At 51.7% G+C, this 15,000-nt stretch overlaps 3 protein-coding genes across 3 annotated transcripts in view; 1 reads left to right on the plus strand and 2 right to left on the minus strand.

The window, feature by feature from the left end:
• The window catches only part of EMWEY_00039070 (hypothetical protein, conserved), a gene marked incomplete at both ends in the record, with an annotated part of 4,232 nt that extends 3,432 nt beyond the window's left edge, over positions 1–800 (plus strand). Inside the window, one exon of the mRNA XM_013478712.1 lies at positions 50–800. Coding sequence (XP_013334166.1) covers positions 50–800 — 751 coding nt within the window. The remainder of the gene's footprint in view (positions 1–49) is intronic.
• A 604-nt stretch (positions 801–1,404) lies between these two features.
• EMWEY_00039080 (hypothetical protein) lies at positions 1,405–7,393 on the minus strand (the record flags this gene model as incomplete). The annotated part of the gene is made up of 3 exons (XM_013478713.1): positions 1,405–2,432; positions 2,681–3,123; positions 3,855–7,393. 3 exons carry the CDS (start codon positions 7,391–7,393, stop codon positions 1,405–1,407), a joined length of 5,010 nt encoding a protein of 1,669 aa, XP_013334167.1.
• A 1,927-nt stretch (positions 7,394–9,320) lies between these two features.
• EMWEY_00039090 (hypothetical protein, conserved) overlaps positions 9,321–15,000 on the minus strand; it is a gene marked incomplete at both ends in the record, with an annotated part of 6,023 nt that continues 343 nt past the window's right edge. The window contains 3 exons of the mRNA XM_013478714.1: positions 9,321–9,340; positions 9,739–11,879; positions 12,236–14,883. Of these exons, the coding sequence (XP_013334168.1) occupies positions 9,321–9,340; positions 9,739–11,879; positions 12,236–14,883 (4,809 nt within the window). The remainder of the gene's footprint in view (positions 9,341–9,738; positions 11,880–12,235; positions 14,884–15,000) is intronic.

A 15,000-nucleotide genomic window follows, 5' to 3' on the forward strand; every position in this document is an offset into this window, starting at 1 on the left:
ATTTTTTTTTTTTTTTTTTTTTTTTTTTTTTTTTTTTTTTCCTCCTTAGGTCCCCAACAATAGATCGTATATATAGATCTATACATAATAAAAAAACAAATAATAATTGGTCTTCTTCTTCTTTATTTACTGCAGCAACTTCTTCCTTACCTTGGTCTACTAGTAAGGGGGCCCCACAGGGGGCCCCCAAAGAGGGTACAAACGGGGCCCCCAAAGAGGGTACAAACGGGGCCCCCAAAGAGGGTACAAACGGGGCCCCCAAAGACGGTGATAAGGGGACACCCACAGATACCATCCCAAAGAGTCCAAGGGGGGCCCACGAGGAGACATGTAAAGGGGGGGCCCCTAAGGAGACAAATAAGGAGGGGGCCCCTAAGGAGACAAATAAGGAGGGGGGGGGACCCAAGGGGACAACTAAGGGGGACAAGACCCCTAAGGAGTCATCTAAGGTAACGGAGGCCCCTAAGGAGACATCTAAGGGGGAGGGGGCCCCCAAGGGGGCCCCCAAGAGGGGTTTCCGTCGTAGTGGGGCCTCTACGCTAATAGATGAGGATACAGAGAGTACCTCTTCTTCTTCCTCCTCAGAGAGGGCAAAAAAAGCAGCAAAAGAAGCAGCAGCAGCAGCAGCAGCAGCAGCAGAGGCAGAACAACAACAACAGCAACAACAACAACCAGCAGCAGCAGCAGCAGGAGCAGCAGCAGCAGGGCACGAAGAAGATGATGATGTACCCTCTAGTGGGGCCTCTACACCACCAGACGAGAGGACGGGCATCAGCAGTTGGTTTGGTGGTTGGTTCTAACTGTACCCTCTTTATATTAGGGGGCCCCCTTGAAGGGGGCCCCCCTAGAAACTGTACCCTACTTGTGTATGGGGGCCCCCTGAAGGGGGACCCCCTAGGAACTGTACATTCTCTATATAGCGGGGCCCCTGCCGAGACCCCCCTAGGAGCTGTACCCTCCTAGGGGGCCCCCTTCGGGGGGCCCCTGCCTGTACATTTTTTTGGGGGCCCCTATAGGAGGGCCCTTAAACAAACAAATGCAGCAAATAATAAAATAAGGAAAAGAAAAAAAAAGAGACAAAAGGAGACAAAATAAATAATAATAATAATAATAATAATAATAATAATAATAATAATAATAATAATAATAATAATAATAGATAAATAGAGACAATAGAGACACAAAGATAAAAAGGAGACACTTACTGTCTCCTTTTGTTTCCTCTTATTAATAATTAATTGTACCCTTAGGTAGATAAACACAGTAACTATAATTTAGGGTTTAGGGTTTAGGGTTTAGGGTTTAGAGGTAAACCCTAAAAAAGGAGAAGAGGGGGGCCCCCAAGGGCCTTAAAAAGGGGGCCCCTAGTGGGTACTGCCTAGGGAGCCCCAGGGGGGCCCCTAGTCAGGAGGAAGAGTTTTGAGTTGTGGAGTTTGCTGGTGCTGCTGCTGCTGCTGCTGCTGGTGATGCTGCTGCTGCTGCTGCTGCTGCTCTTGACCGTTGTGTCTGCTGCTGCTGCTGCAGCAGCTGCTGCAGCAACAGGGCCTCAGGGGGTGGGGGCCTCTTAATAGGGAGACACTTATTTCTTTTATAAGTGTCTCCTTTTGCTCTTATAGACAGTACCTGCCTATACACCGCAGATAGACTACCAAGACCCATATACGCTTCCTGCTGCTGCTGCTGCTGCTGCTGCTGCTGCTGTTGCTTCTGATATTGTTTCTGCTGCTGCTGCTGCTGCTGCAACCTTGCTTCATGCTGCTTTCTTTGAAGGGGCAAGAAGGATGAGGGGCCCCTCAAGGGGCCCCTTGAGGGGCCCCCCTTCAAGGGGCCCCCCACAACAATAGCTCGGGGCCCCTCAGGGGTTGCTGCTACCTGGACAGCTTCTATCCAAGGAGCTGCTGCTGTTGCTGCAGTTGCTGCTGTTGCTGCTGCTGCTGCTGCTTCTGCCTTTGTCTCCTCTGTAAGAGGTACTGTCTGAATTTGGCAATGACGTGTCTTGCCATATCTGCTGCTGCTGCTGCAGCTGCTGCTGTTGCTGCTGCTGCTGCTGCTGTTGCTGTTGACTTGGAACCACCAGCAGCATGCAGTCAATTGCTCAGCATTGCTCCCGTAGCTGCTGCTGCTGCTGCTGCTGCTGCTGCTGTTTCCCGTGTTTACGCGGTGCCTGCGAGGCAATGCAGCAGCAGCACATTCTGCTGCTGCTGCTGCTGCTGTTGGTGATTCTTTTGCTGCTGCTGGTGCAGGTAGTGGTGGGGAAGCAGAAGCAAAAGTAAATTCTGTGTCTGCAGGAGACACTTCCCTTGCTGCTGCTGCTGCGTCTGCTGCTGCTGCTTTACTGTCTCTCCTAAATAGAGGTTGTGGAGATGCTGCTGCTGCTTCTGCTGCTGCTGCTGCTGCTGCTGCCCGTGGTGCTGCAGTCACAGTCTCCTCTGCTGCACACAAAGACACAAACAAGTGTGGCCTTTACCTGTTTGCTGGTAGAGCAGCAGCAGAAGCAGCAGCAGAAGAAGCAACACCTGCTGCTGCTGTTGCTGCTGTTGCTGCTGCTGCTGCTGCACAGTGACGGGAAATCCCATAAGCACAAACTAGCAGACAGAGCAGCAGCAGCAGCAACTGCAGCAACTGCAGCAGCAGCAGCAGCAGGAAAAAGGAGACAGAGGCAAGAAGTGTCTCCTCTTACAAAGTGTCTCTTCTGCTGCATAAAGGGGGCAGCAAATTGTATCCAGAGACATAAATTCTGCTGCTGCTGCTGCTGCTGCTGCTGCTGCTGCTGTCTCCTCTTCTTCTGCTGAGATAGCAGCAATCTCTGGCGGTCTTGATGCAACTGCTGCAGCAGCAACAGCACTTGTGTACCCTTCCTCTTCTGCTTCTGCTGCTGCTGCTGTGGCTGCTGCTGCTGTCCCCTCTGTCCTGCAGCTACAGCTGTCTCCTCTGCTGCTGCCTGTCTCTTGTTCCTCAGTCTCTCCAATTCTTGTCTGCTGTCTCCCTTGTTGCTGCTGCTGCTCGTGCTGCTGCTGCTGCTGCTGCTGCTGCTCTTGCTGCTGAGCAGCAGCAGCAGCAGCAACTGTTTGTCTCCTGAGGGGACAATCCTGTAGCTCGTTACTTTGGAGACAGGAGGAGACTCTACGCAACAACAGCAGCAGCAACAGCAGCAGCAGCAAGTTCAACAGCAGCAGCAGCAGCTGCAGCAACAGCAGCAGCAGCAGAAAGAGAAGTAACTATGCGCAGTGTCTCTTCTTTTCTCTTTTCTTTTCTTTCTTCTTTTTATTTATATAATATTAATTATTATATATTATTTATATAATTAATAATAATTAATAATAAATAAATAATAAATATATTTATTTATTTATATTTATATTTATTTGTTATATTTATCTATAGATAGGGAGGAGAAGGAGACAAAAGGAGACAAAAAGGAGACACTATTTATTTATTTATTTATTTATTTATTTATTTATTTATTTATTTATTTATTTTGTCTCCTTTGCTAAGTAACTGTCTCCTTTTGTTGTCTCCTTTTGTGTCTCTTATCTATCTATATGCCTATTACTCCTCTTTTTTTTTGTATATTTATTTATTTATTTATTTATTTATTTATTTATTTATTTATTTATTTATTTATTTATTTAATTAAATATATTTATTGTTATTGTTTTTTTTTATGACAATAAAAAGTGTTTATATTTTTGCTGCTAATTGCATGCATGCAAAGTGTCTCCTTTTTTGCTGCCTATCTGCATGTGTCTCCTTAATGCAGCAGCAGCAGCAGCAGCAGCAGCAGCAGCAGCAAATAGTAGCTGTGTATACACCACAACTATCTGTCTCCTTTTTGTCTGTCTGTCTCCTACCACTCTGTGCTGCTGCACCTGCTGCTAAGAGGAGACAGTCTCTCTATATATTCTTCCTCCTCTCCTGCTGCTGCTGCTGCTGCTGCTGCTCCTGATGCTGCTCCTCCTCCTCCTTCGCCCTTTGCTTCTGCTGCTGCTGCTGCTGCTTCTGGTTCTGCTGCTGTTGGTGCTGCTGATGCTGCTGTTGACGCCACAGAGCTGCTGCTATCCTGACGCGCCTCAGCAGCAGCAGCAGCAGCAGCAGCAGCAGCAGCAGCACGTGCTGCTGCTGCTGCTGCTGGAGGTGGTTCGCCTCCACTATCCTTTTGTCTCCTTCTCTGGTGTCTCTGTGCCCTAGCAGCAGCAACAGAAGCAGCAAGAACAGCAGCAGCAGTAGCAGCAGCAGGAAAACATCTACGAGGTATATCTGCAGATAAGGGTCTCCTTAATAGGACAGAAGGAGACAAGGAGACACCTAGATAATCTTCTTGCTGCTGCTGCTGCTGCTGCGCCTCCTCCTCTTCCTGCTGCTGCTGCTGTTGCTGCTGCAGCTGCTGCTGTTGCTGCAGCTGCTGCTGCTCCTGTTCGTGTTGGGTTTGCTGTTTTTGCTGTTCTTGTTGCTGCTGTTGTTGCTGCTGTTGTTGTTGTTGCTGCTGTTCCTCTCGTTGCTGCTGTTGTTCTTGTTGCTGCCTTTGCTGCTGCTGCTGCTGCTGCTGCTGCTGCTGTTGCCGCAGTGCAGCAGCAGCAGCACTAATAAGAGAGGAGGTCTGCTGCTGCTCAAGGCGTCTATAGAGGAGACGCCTCTGTCTCTCTATGCCGCTCTCTCTGTCTCCTGTTGCTGCTGCTGCAGCAGCAGCAGCAGCAGCAGTGGTGCAGCAAGCTGTACTGTTGTTGCTGCTGCTGAATCTTGTTACACTGCAGCTGCGGCTACTGCTGCTGCTGCTGCTGCTGCTGCAGTTGCTGCTGACAGTTATTGCTGCTGTTGAGCTCTCTGTAGAGACATGAGGAGACTCCTTTAGCCTAGCAGTAAGGGACGCAGCTAGCTGCTGCTGCTGCTGCTGCAGGAGGTGCTGCTGCTGCTGCTGCTGCATGAGCATCTGCTGCTGCTGCTGCTGCTGCAGCAACTGGGGGGCCCCGCATGCAGGGTACGAAGAGGGGCCCCCAATATAGGCCTCTAGGGAACGCCTAGGGGGGCCCCCAGGTTGAATATACGCACAACAGGGGCAGTGCTGCTGCTGCAGCTGCTGCTGCAACTGTTGCTGCTGCAGCTGCTGCTGCCACTGTTGCTGCTGTTGCTTCCACTGTTGCTGCTGCTGCTGCCACTGCTGCTGCTGCATGCGGTAGTTGTGTATCGAGCTGCTGCGTAGTCTGCTTCTTAGTGTTTGCTGCTGCTGCTGCAGCATGAGTTTCTGCTGCTGCTGCAGTAGCCTCTGCTTGAAGTCTTCTATCGTGCTGCCGCTGCTGCTGCCGCTGCTGCTGCCGCTGCTGCTGCTGCTGCTGCTGCTGCTGCTGCTGCAAGGAGGAGACAGGCATTCATCAGGCAGCAATCTGCTGCTGCTATATAAAGTGTCTCCTTTCTTATGTTCTTCCCTCTCTTCTCCCCAATCAAGGGGGCATAGAGCAGGAGTTGCTGCTGCATCTGCTGCTGCTGCTGCTGCTGCTGCTGCAGGTACAGCAGAACATTGACAAAGGGGCGGAGGTGCCTGTGGGGCCCCCCAAAACGCGGGGCCCCCATGCATGCACTGCATGCAGCCCCAAGGGCCCAGAAGGGGGCTGCAGGTTTGTGGGCTTTGCTGCGCTGCTGCTGCTGCTGCTGCTGCTGCTGCTGCTGCTGCTTCTGCTGCTGCTGCTGCCTGCAGCTCGTGCCTCTGTTGCATAAAGGTAGAGGAAGGAGACAGGGGAGGAGAGAGATGATTCTTTAATAAAGGAAAAGGAGACACCTCTGCATATGTCTCCCCTGCTGCTGCTTGCTGCCTCTCGATGTGCTGCTGCTGCTGCTGCTGCTGTGCTGCAGCAGCAGGAAGGAAACAATCCCTAAAGTGCTGCTGCTGCTGCTGCAAGTGCTGCAGCTGCAGCTGTTGATGCTGCAGCTGCTGGTACTGTAGGTGCTGCTGCTGCAGCTGCTGCTGCTGCAGCATATCAGCAGCAAAAGGAGACCCAGTAAACATAGAGGGGCCCCCAATTGACACAGGGGCCCCACTGCTGCAGCAAACGGTGTTCGGTGTCTCCTCCCTAACAGCTGCTGCTGCTGTTCCTGCTGCTGCTGCTGCTTCTGCTGCTGTTGCTGTTGTTGGGACTCCCACTGCTGCTGGTGCTGCTGCTGGGGATCCGCCTGCTGCTGTTATTGCTGCTGGGGATCCCGCTGCTGCTAGTGGCGGTGTTGGGGGGAGTCCCTGTGCTAGTGTTGCTGCTGTTGCTGCTGTTGTTGTTGCTGTTGCTGCAGTTGCTACTGATGCAGCTGTTGGTGTTATTGCTGCTGCTGCTGCTGCTGCTGCTGTTGCAGCTCTAGGGGCCCCTTCTGCTGCAGTACCTATAGAGTGTCTGCGTTGCAGCAATAGGGGCCCCCCCCCACCCTTAGGAGACAGCGCATGCTTGAGTCGGTGTGCTGCTGTTGCTGCAGCTACTGCAGCAGCACCACTACCAGCAGCAGCAGCAGCAGCAGCAGCAGCAGGAGTAAGCTGTATATTATAACGAAGAGCAGCAAAAGGAGACACTTTTTTTGTCTTTTTTCCTGCATTATTTATAATATATAGTGTCTCCTCTAGTCCCTTTATTGTCTTAGTAATTGTCTCCCCAGCAGCAGGGACACGTAAGAATCTGCTGCTGCTGCTGCTGCTGCTGCTGTTGCTGCTGCTGCTGCTGCTGCTGCTAAATAATGAGGAAGAAGGAGACAGGGAAAAGGGACGACTAAAATATCTTGAAGGAGACATCTGAGGGATAGAGGAGACACCTGCTGCAGCAACAGCTGCCCTCCTGCTGCTGCTGCTGTTGCTGCTGCTGCTGTTGCTGCTGCTGCTGATTCTTCCGAAGGCGCTGATGCCTCTGTACTTCGCTCCAATGACAGCAGAGCTGCTGCTGCTGCTGCTGCTGCTGCTGCTGCTGCTGCTGCTATTATTGTTGGTGCTGATGCCTCTATACTTCGCACCAGTGCCAAAGTAGCTGCTGCTGCTGCTGCTGCCTTTGCTGCTGCTGCTGCTGCTGCTGCTGCTGTTGTGTAGGTATGCAAGACGGAAGGCTGTCTCCCTTTCTGTCTCCTCTTCTAACAACCGCAGCAGCTCAGAGCTGCGGCTAATAAAGGGGACACCAGGTAGGCTGCTGCTGCTGCTGCTGCTGCTGCTGCTGTTGGTGCTGCTGCTGTTGCTGCCTTTGTTGTTTCTGTTGCTGCTGCTGCAGTTAGGGAGGAGAGATGTCCCTGTCTGCAGCAACGATCTCTCATAGGTCCACGGTTTGCTGCCGGGAACAGATACAGGAGCAGCAGCAGCAGCAACGGCAGCAGCAGGAGCAGCAGCAGCAGCAGAAGTATCTGCTGCTGCTGTTGCAGCAGCAGGGGCTTCGATACTCATGAGCCCGCAGAGGCTATATTGTAGTGTGCGAGGTGACCCTGCTGCTGCTGCTGCTGCTGTCTCCGCTGCTGCTGCTGCTGTCTCCGCTGCTGCTGCTGCTGCTCGTATTGCTGCTGCTGCTGCTGCTGCTGCAGATAAAAAAATTATTTAATAGACAAGAAGACACAGAGGATCTATAAAAGAAAAAAAGGAAGAAGGTCGTAAAAAAAAGGATTGGATGAGGCCGACGTGCTGCTGCTGCTGCTGCAGCAGCAGCAGCAGCAGCAGTCTTGGCTGCTGCTGCAGTCTCGGCGGCGGCAGTGTCTCTGCTGCTGCAGTCTCGGCTGCTGCAGCAGCAGCAGCAGCAGCAACTGTTGCTGCTGAGTAAAGGGTAAATAAAAAGAATAAATAATATAATTTATTATTTATTTATTTATTTATTTATAATTATTTAATAAAAAAGAGAAAAAAAGAGAAAAAATAAATAAATAGCTGCCTATACACCCCAGATGCAGCGCAGCACCATTCATGGACCACCGCGTCTGCTGCTGCTGCTGCTGCTGCTGCTGCTTTTGTTGTTGCAGCTGCTGCTGCTGCTCTTGCTGCTGCTGCTGCTGCATATATAAGAAAAAAAGAGACACATATATTGTCTCCTTTTTGCTGATTTATAAAAAGGAGACACTCTAGCTAACAGACAAAGGAGACACCTTCTTCCCTCAGCAGCAGCAGCACGAGACCAACACACTGCTGCTGCTGCTGCTGCTGCTGCTGCTGCTGCTGCTGCTGCTGCTGCTGTTGCTGCTGTTGAAAGGAGACACACACAGAAGGTCTCGAAGATTTATCCGATCTCTTTTATTGAATGTTTATTAGTAGCATAAAACCCTAAACCCTAAACCCTAAACCCTAAACCCTAAACCCTAAACCCTAAACCCTAAACCCTAATTTTCTTTTATATTTTTGTTTCTTTTTATTGATGATTTATTTCTCTAGACAAGAATATAATAGAAATAATAAAATAAAAATAAAAAAAAAGAAAATAAATAAATAAATAAATAAATAAATAAATAAATAAATAAATAAATAAATAAATAAATAAGCATAAAAACAATAAAGGGGGGAAGACACAAAATTAAAATAGCTCTGCTGCTGCAGCTGCTGCAGCAGCAGCAGCAGCAGCAAATCCTCTCTTACTCCTTACACTGTAGCAGCAGCTAGCTGCCTGCGTAGCCACAGCTAGTTGAGTCTACCTACTACTACTACTACTGCTGCTGCTGCTGCTGCTGCTGCTGCTGCTGCTGCTGCTGCTGTCTCTGAGAGGTGTGTGTGTCTGTATTAGACTGCTGCTGCTACTGCTGCAGCTGCTGTTTTTGCTGCTACTGTTGCTGCTGCTGCTGCTGCTGCTGCTGCTGCTTATTTGTCTCCTTTTGTCTCCTTTTTTTTATTCCCTTATAATTAAAAGAAAATAAATAAATAAATAATGTCCCTTATTACGGCATTAATTATCATAGCTAGCTAGCTAGCTAGCTAGCTAACTAGCTAGCTAGCTAACTGGCTAGCTAGCTAACTGGCTAGCTAGCTAACTAGCTAGCTAGCTAGCCAGTTACACTAGCTAGGTGGCTATTTAGCCATAGCTAGCTAGCTAGCTAAACGGCTGCCCTCCCTTCGTTGCAGCTAGCTGCTGCTGCTGCTGCTGCTGCTGCTGCTGCAGTGGAGGGTTCACTGCTGCTGCAGTTATAAGTTACTAGCAGCAGCAGCAGCAACAGATCGTATAGCAGCAAGAAGAGGGAGACATAAAGAGGAGACACAAGAAGAAGAAGTGTCTCCTCTCTCCTCTATAAGGAGACAGGGGCCCCCATCTGGGTACGAAGGGTACAGGGGGGCCCCCAAGTGGGGCCCCCCTGTACCCTCTATAACCCCACATATACAACGAGCTAAGCTGCGGAGACTCCTAAGGAGAGCAGCAACTAGCTGCACATACACCGCAACAGCAGCAGCAGCAGCAACAGCAGCAGAAGCAGCACAGAAGCAAGTCCAACATGAGGAGTAGGAAGAGTGCAGCAACACCAAAAGCAGCAGCAGCAGCAACAGCAGCAGCAACAGCAAAAGCAGCAGCAGCAGCAGGCAGTAGTTGAGAGACAAAAGGAGACACTTAGAGGCAAACAAACACAAAGAAAAGGAGACAAAAAAGGAGACACATTTATTTGCTGCAGCAAAACATATGCAGCATTGCTGCTGCATGCATGCATGCATGCATGCATAAATAAATAAATAAATAAATAAATAAATAAATAAATAAATAAATAAATAAATAAATAAGAGTAAACCTACTAATAAAAGTCCCTCTCTCTTTGAATCCTCATGCAGACCTGGCAGCAAAGAAGGGCGCATGCTGCTGCTGCTGCTGCTGCTGCTGCTGTTGCTGCTGCTGCTGCTGCTGCCGCTGCTGCTGCTGCCGCTGCAGTTCTTAAGGAACCATCGGCGCAGTGCTGAAGGAATAAACTTCGGGCCCCATGATCCCTCATCCCCCTGTCCCTGCTGCTGCTGCTGCTGCTGCTGCAGCGCAGCAGCAACGTCTTGTAGTACCTTATAACAGAGGACAACAAAGGCAGCAAGCTGAGCTAAGGAATGTTCTTCTCCTTCCTTGCATCTGCAGTTGCTGCTGCTGCTTCTGCATGCACTTGCTGCTGCTGCTGCTGCTGCTGCTGTTTGCTGCTGCGGTGCAGCAGCAAATGTAGCAACAGCACAAACAGCAGCAAGGAAACTGTCTCCTTTGCTGCCAGGGGCCCCCCCAGGTGTCTCCTTTTTATTAGGAGCAGAAAGCGTACAGTTGCTGCATATACAGAGGGGCCCCTCATCATAAAGAACTGTCTCCTTAAAGGAAAGGCCTACTGCTGCTGCTGCTGCTGCTGCTGCTTGCAAGCTGCTGCTCCTGCTGCTGCTGCTGGTCACATTGGGGGCCCCTTGGGGGGGCCCCAGGAAGGGGGCCCCTGGGGCCCCCAGGTGGGTAAAGAGAAACTCCAGTGCGAGGGCAAAGGAAGAAGGAGGAGAAGAAAGGAGACAGCAGGTATTACTTGCTGCTGCTGCTGCATGCAGCAGCAAAGGGTCTCTTTGTTGTATCCCTGCTGCAGCAGGTACTGCAGCAGGTATTGCAGCAGCAGCAGCAGAGAGAGGAGGCAGCAGCTGGCGAGCGCAGCAGCAAAAGAAGGAAACAGATGCAGCAACTTGTCCTCCTGCCTTTGCTGCAGCAGCAATCATTTCTTTATAACTGTCTCCTTTCTTGTCATCTCCTGCTGCTGCTGCTGTTGCTGCTGCTGCTGCTGCTGCTGCTGGCTGGAGCGGCGCACAGGCCTGCATGCAAAGGGGCAACGTCAGCTGCAGCAGAACTTCTCCTGCTGCTGTGAGGTTCTGAGGTGTGCAGGGGGGCCCCCCGGGGGGGGCCCTTAGGGGGCCCCCTGGGGGGCCCCCTAAAGGAGACAGCTGCAGCGCATGCAGAAGTGCCTCCTTTTGTTTATTGTCTCCTAATAGGAGAGTTGTTGCTTCCTGCAGCAGCAGCTCTAGGCATAAAGGGCCCCTAAAGGATAATTCATACTGCAGTTGCTGCTGCTGCAGTTGCTGCTGCTGCTGCTGCTGCTGCTGCTGTGCTGCAGCAGCAGGGTAAGATTTGTAGGTAAGATCGAAGGGTTTTGCTGCCTCTAAAAGGAGACTCAATAAGACACGAAGAGACAGTGCAGCAGCAGCAGCAGCAGCAGCAGCAGCAGGTGTCTCCTTAGGAGACACCTGTTTCTTTAGCTCCAGTTGCTGCTGCTGCTGCTGCTCCTCCCCCTGCTGCTGCTGCTGCTGCTGCTGGAAGGAGACAGTTGCTGCTGGCTGCCTAAGCAGACAACTAAGAAGAGGAAGAGAGAAGTGTGTTGCTGCTAGGAGACGATTATCTGCGGAGACACCTGAGGGCCCCCAACTAACTGCTGCATCTGCTGCTGCTGCTGCTTCTGCAGGTGCAGCAGCAGCAGCAGGGGAAGAAGCAACTAAAGACGAATACAAACTATTTCGTCCTCCTCCTGCTGCTGCTGTTGCTGCTGTTGCTGCTGCTGCTGCACTAGGGCCCCCATGGCCAGCCACAGGAAATGCCTCCATGGATAGAGGGAAACCCTCAGGGACTCCCTTCCTGCTGCTGCTGCTGCTGCTGCTGTTGCTGCTGCTGCTGCTGCTACTCCAGGTGACAGTGTATATACGGCTGTAGCCAAAGGGGAAAAGACAGCAGCGGATAATATGAGGAATAAGCAGCAGCAGATCCTGTGTTGCTGCTGTTGCTGCTGCTGCGGTGCTGTCTGTTGCTGCTGTTGCTTCTGCTGCAGCAGCAGCAGCAACAGCAGCAGAGACACAGGAGACAGCAGCATCACGACAAGAAGGAGACAAACGCATAACAAGAGGAAGCAAATAAGGGGAAGGAAGAGAAGGACAAAAGAAAAGGGACTGCAGCAGCAAATTAAAGGAGGAGCTAAGGAGACACCTGCAGCAGCAGCAAAGGAAACACATACAGCACAGCAGCAGCAGCTATTCAGCAGCAGCAGCAGCAGGAGATGCAACAATACGGAATATAAAAGAGACACTAGTGGAGACAGAAACGAGGTGGCAACAGCAACAGCAGCAGCAACAGCAGCAACAGCAACAGCAACAGCAACAGCAACAGCAGCAACAGCAACAGCAACACGAGAGAGGTGCAAAGAGGCAGCAAAAAGAGCAGACAAACAAGGGAGACAAAAGGAGACAAAAAGGAGACAAAAAAAGGAGACAAAAAAGGAGACAAAAAAGGAGACAAAAAAGGAGACAAAAAAGGAGACAAAAAAGGAGACAGTTAATAAGTACCTTTGCTGCCACGAGAGCAGCGCAGCTTTACCAACAGAGAGGAAGAAGCGGCACCATGCTGCTGCTGCTGCTGCTGCTGCTGCTGCTGCTGTCTGGTGTCTCTTAGGTGCAGCACTAGCAGCAGCAGGAGACAATTCACGATCTGCTGTTGCAGCAGCAGCAGCAAAACAGCCAGCAGCAACAAGAGACAGTCCCCTTGTCCAAATCTTCATACGTTCTTCCTGCTGCTGCTGCTGCTGCTGCTGCTGTTGCTGCTGCTGCGCCTTTGCTGCAGCAGCACCCGAGAGGGGACCCGCCCATAGAGAGGGATGCAGCTGCTGCTGCACTGTTGCTGCAGCAGCAGCAAGTCTTCTATAAAGAGGGACTGCAGCAGCAGGCAGATGCAGCAGCAGCGCCTCTGCATCATACCCTAGCAGCAGCAGCAGCAAAGGAGACAGTAATGCAGGTGCCTGCAGCACATAAATTGCTGTCCCTCGCTGCTGCTGCTGCTGCTGCTGCTGCTGCTGCTGCTGCTGCTGCTGCTGCTGCTGCTCGTCGCATGAATAGACACTTGCTGTATCTGAAGAGACACTCGAGATGTCTGAAGGAGACGCTGCTGCTGCTGCTGCTGCTGCTGCTGCTTCTGCTGCTGCTTCTTCTGCTGTTGGTTCTGCTGCAGCATCTGCAGCAGCAGCAGCAGCAGCAGGTTCAGGAGAGGAAGCAGCAACAGCAGCAGGAGATGCAGCATCATTGCTGCATTGTGCTGCTGCAGTTTCTTCCTCGCTGCTGTCGCTTATCTCTACTACCTGCATCCCCTCTGTCGGCCATTTGCTGCTGCTGCTGCTGCTGCTGCTGCTGCTGCTGCTGCTGGAGGAGAACTGGGCCTTCTCTACTGGCAGCGAAAGGAAATCTGCTGCAGCAGCAGAGGAGACAGCAGCAGGCTGTAAGGAGACTGCTGCAGTCGTGTCTGTTGCTGCTGCTGCTGCTGCTGCTGCATCTTCTGGCATATCATGCTGGTTGTCTTTGCTGCTGCTGCTGCTGCTGGTGAGCAGCAGCAGTAGCTGCCTTGTGCTGCTGTTGTTGCAGTGCAGCAGCAACTCCTGCTGCTGCAGTAGTGTCTCCAATGTTTGCTGCCATAGAGACTCAATGGCGTCTCCGTAGGCAGCAAGAGCATCTGCAGGAGACTCCTCTGCTGCTGCTGCTGCTGCTGTTGCTGCTGCTGCTGCTTGCTGCTGTTGCATGCGCTGCTGCATGCGCTGCTGCTTCTTTTTATTAAACTGCTGAGAGGGGAAAGGAATGTCTCCTTTACCTCCACGGGGATTCTGTGCAGCAGCAGCAGCAGCAAGCGATGCATGCAGCTGCTGCAGCGAGTTGAGGATCGGCAGCAGCACCTGCTGCTGCTGTTGCTGTTGCTGCTGTCGCTGCTGCTGCTGCTGCTTGTGCTGCGCTGCGAATAGTGCTGCTGCTAGTGTGGAGATTTCCTGCTGCTGCTGCACAGAAGAGACGTCAGGAGACTCTTGCTGCTGCCTTGCTACTTGCTGCAGCAGCAACAGCTGCTGCTGCTGCTGCTGCTGCTGCTGCAGCAAGGCTGCTTGCTTCACGTATGTTGAGTGCTGCAGGCGGCGTAAGCTCTTCTGTAGTGCAGCAGGAGACAGGTGCAGCAGCAATCTGCTGCTGCTGCTGCTGCAGCAGCAGCAAACATACTCCTGAGGGTTAGACAGCAACCACTGCAGCAGAGACACCTGAGGAGACAGCAAAGGCAGTAAACTGTCTCCTTTACCCTTTCTTCCTGCTGCTCCTGTTGCTGCTGTTCCTGCTGCTGCTCCTGCTGCTGTTCCTGCTGCTGCTGGTCCTGCTGCTGCTGGTCCTGCTGCTGCTGCTTTTATTGCTGCACCTAGCCATATTATCTGCTGCAGCAAAACCTCCAGCTGTCTTGAGCACACAAAATACAAGGGGGGCCCCACACCCTCTCCTCCTCTGGGGGCCCCCTGGAGGGCCCCTTGGGGGCCCCCCTGGTTGGGGGCCCCCTGATGGGGGGCCCCCAAGGAAGCAAAAGGAGACATTTGCTGTGTCTGTTGCTTTTGTGTCTCCATAGTAAACATCGTAAACATTTTCTTTACGGATAAGGAAAGGGGAATATATCCTTCTATCTCCTGCTGCTGCTGCTGCTGCTGCTGCTGCTGCTGTTGCTGTTGCTGCTGTTGCTGTTGCTGCTGCAGTTGCTCGCGGTGACGGGAGACAACAGTTAGCAGCTGCTGCTGCAGCTGTGCTGCTGCTCTGCTTATATAAACAGCAGCAAACGCAGCAGCAGATAGCAGCATAGATCTAAGGGGGGGCCCCCATACCCTCAATGCAGCAACAGCAGGGTCCTTTTCTTTATGCATATTAGCAAGGGCCCCCCCCCCTTCCGGGGCCCCCCCCGCATATTGGGGGCCCCCCATGCTGCTGCTGTTGCTGCTGCTGCTTCTTGCTTTTGCTGCTGCAGCAACAGCAGATAATATATCTTTGCCTATAAATGCATCTAAGGGAGCAGCAAGAAAACGAATAGATAAGGAGACTGCTGCTGCTGCTGTCTCTGCTGCTGCAGCAGCAGCAGCAGCAGATGTTTGTTCTTGATCTAGTAAATCATATACAGATGGTAATACAAGAGTTAAGAAACTCTCCAGCAGCTGCAGCACAACACCAGCAACAGCAGCAGCAGCAGCAGCAGCAGCAGCAGCAGCAGCAGCAGGATATAAGCCAGTAGGAAGAAGTACAGTGCTGCAATGTCCCTAAACCCTAAACCC

This window comes from Eimeria maxima, genomic scaffold, assembly GCF_000499605.1.
Source record: "Eimeria maxima Weybridge genomic scaffold, Emw_scaff616, whole genome shotgun sequence".
Taxonomy (NCBI): Eukaryota; Apicomplexa; class Conoidasida; order Eucoccidiorida; family Eimeriidae; genus Eimeria; species Eimeria maxima.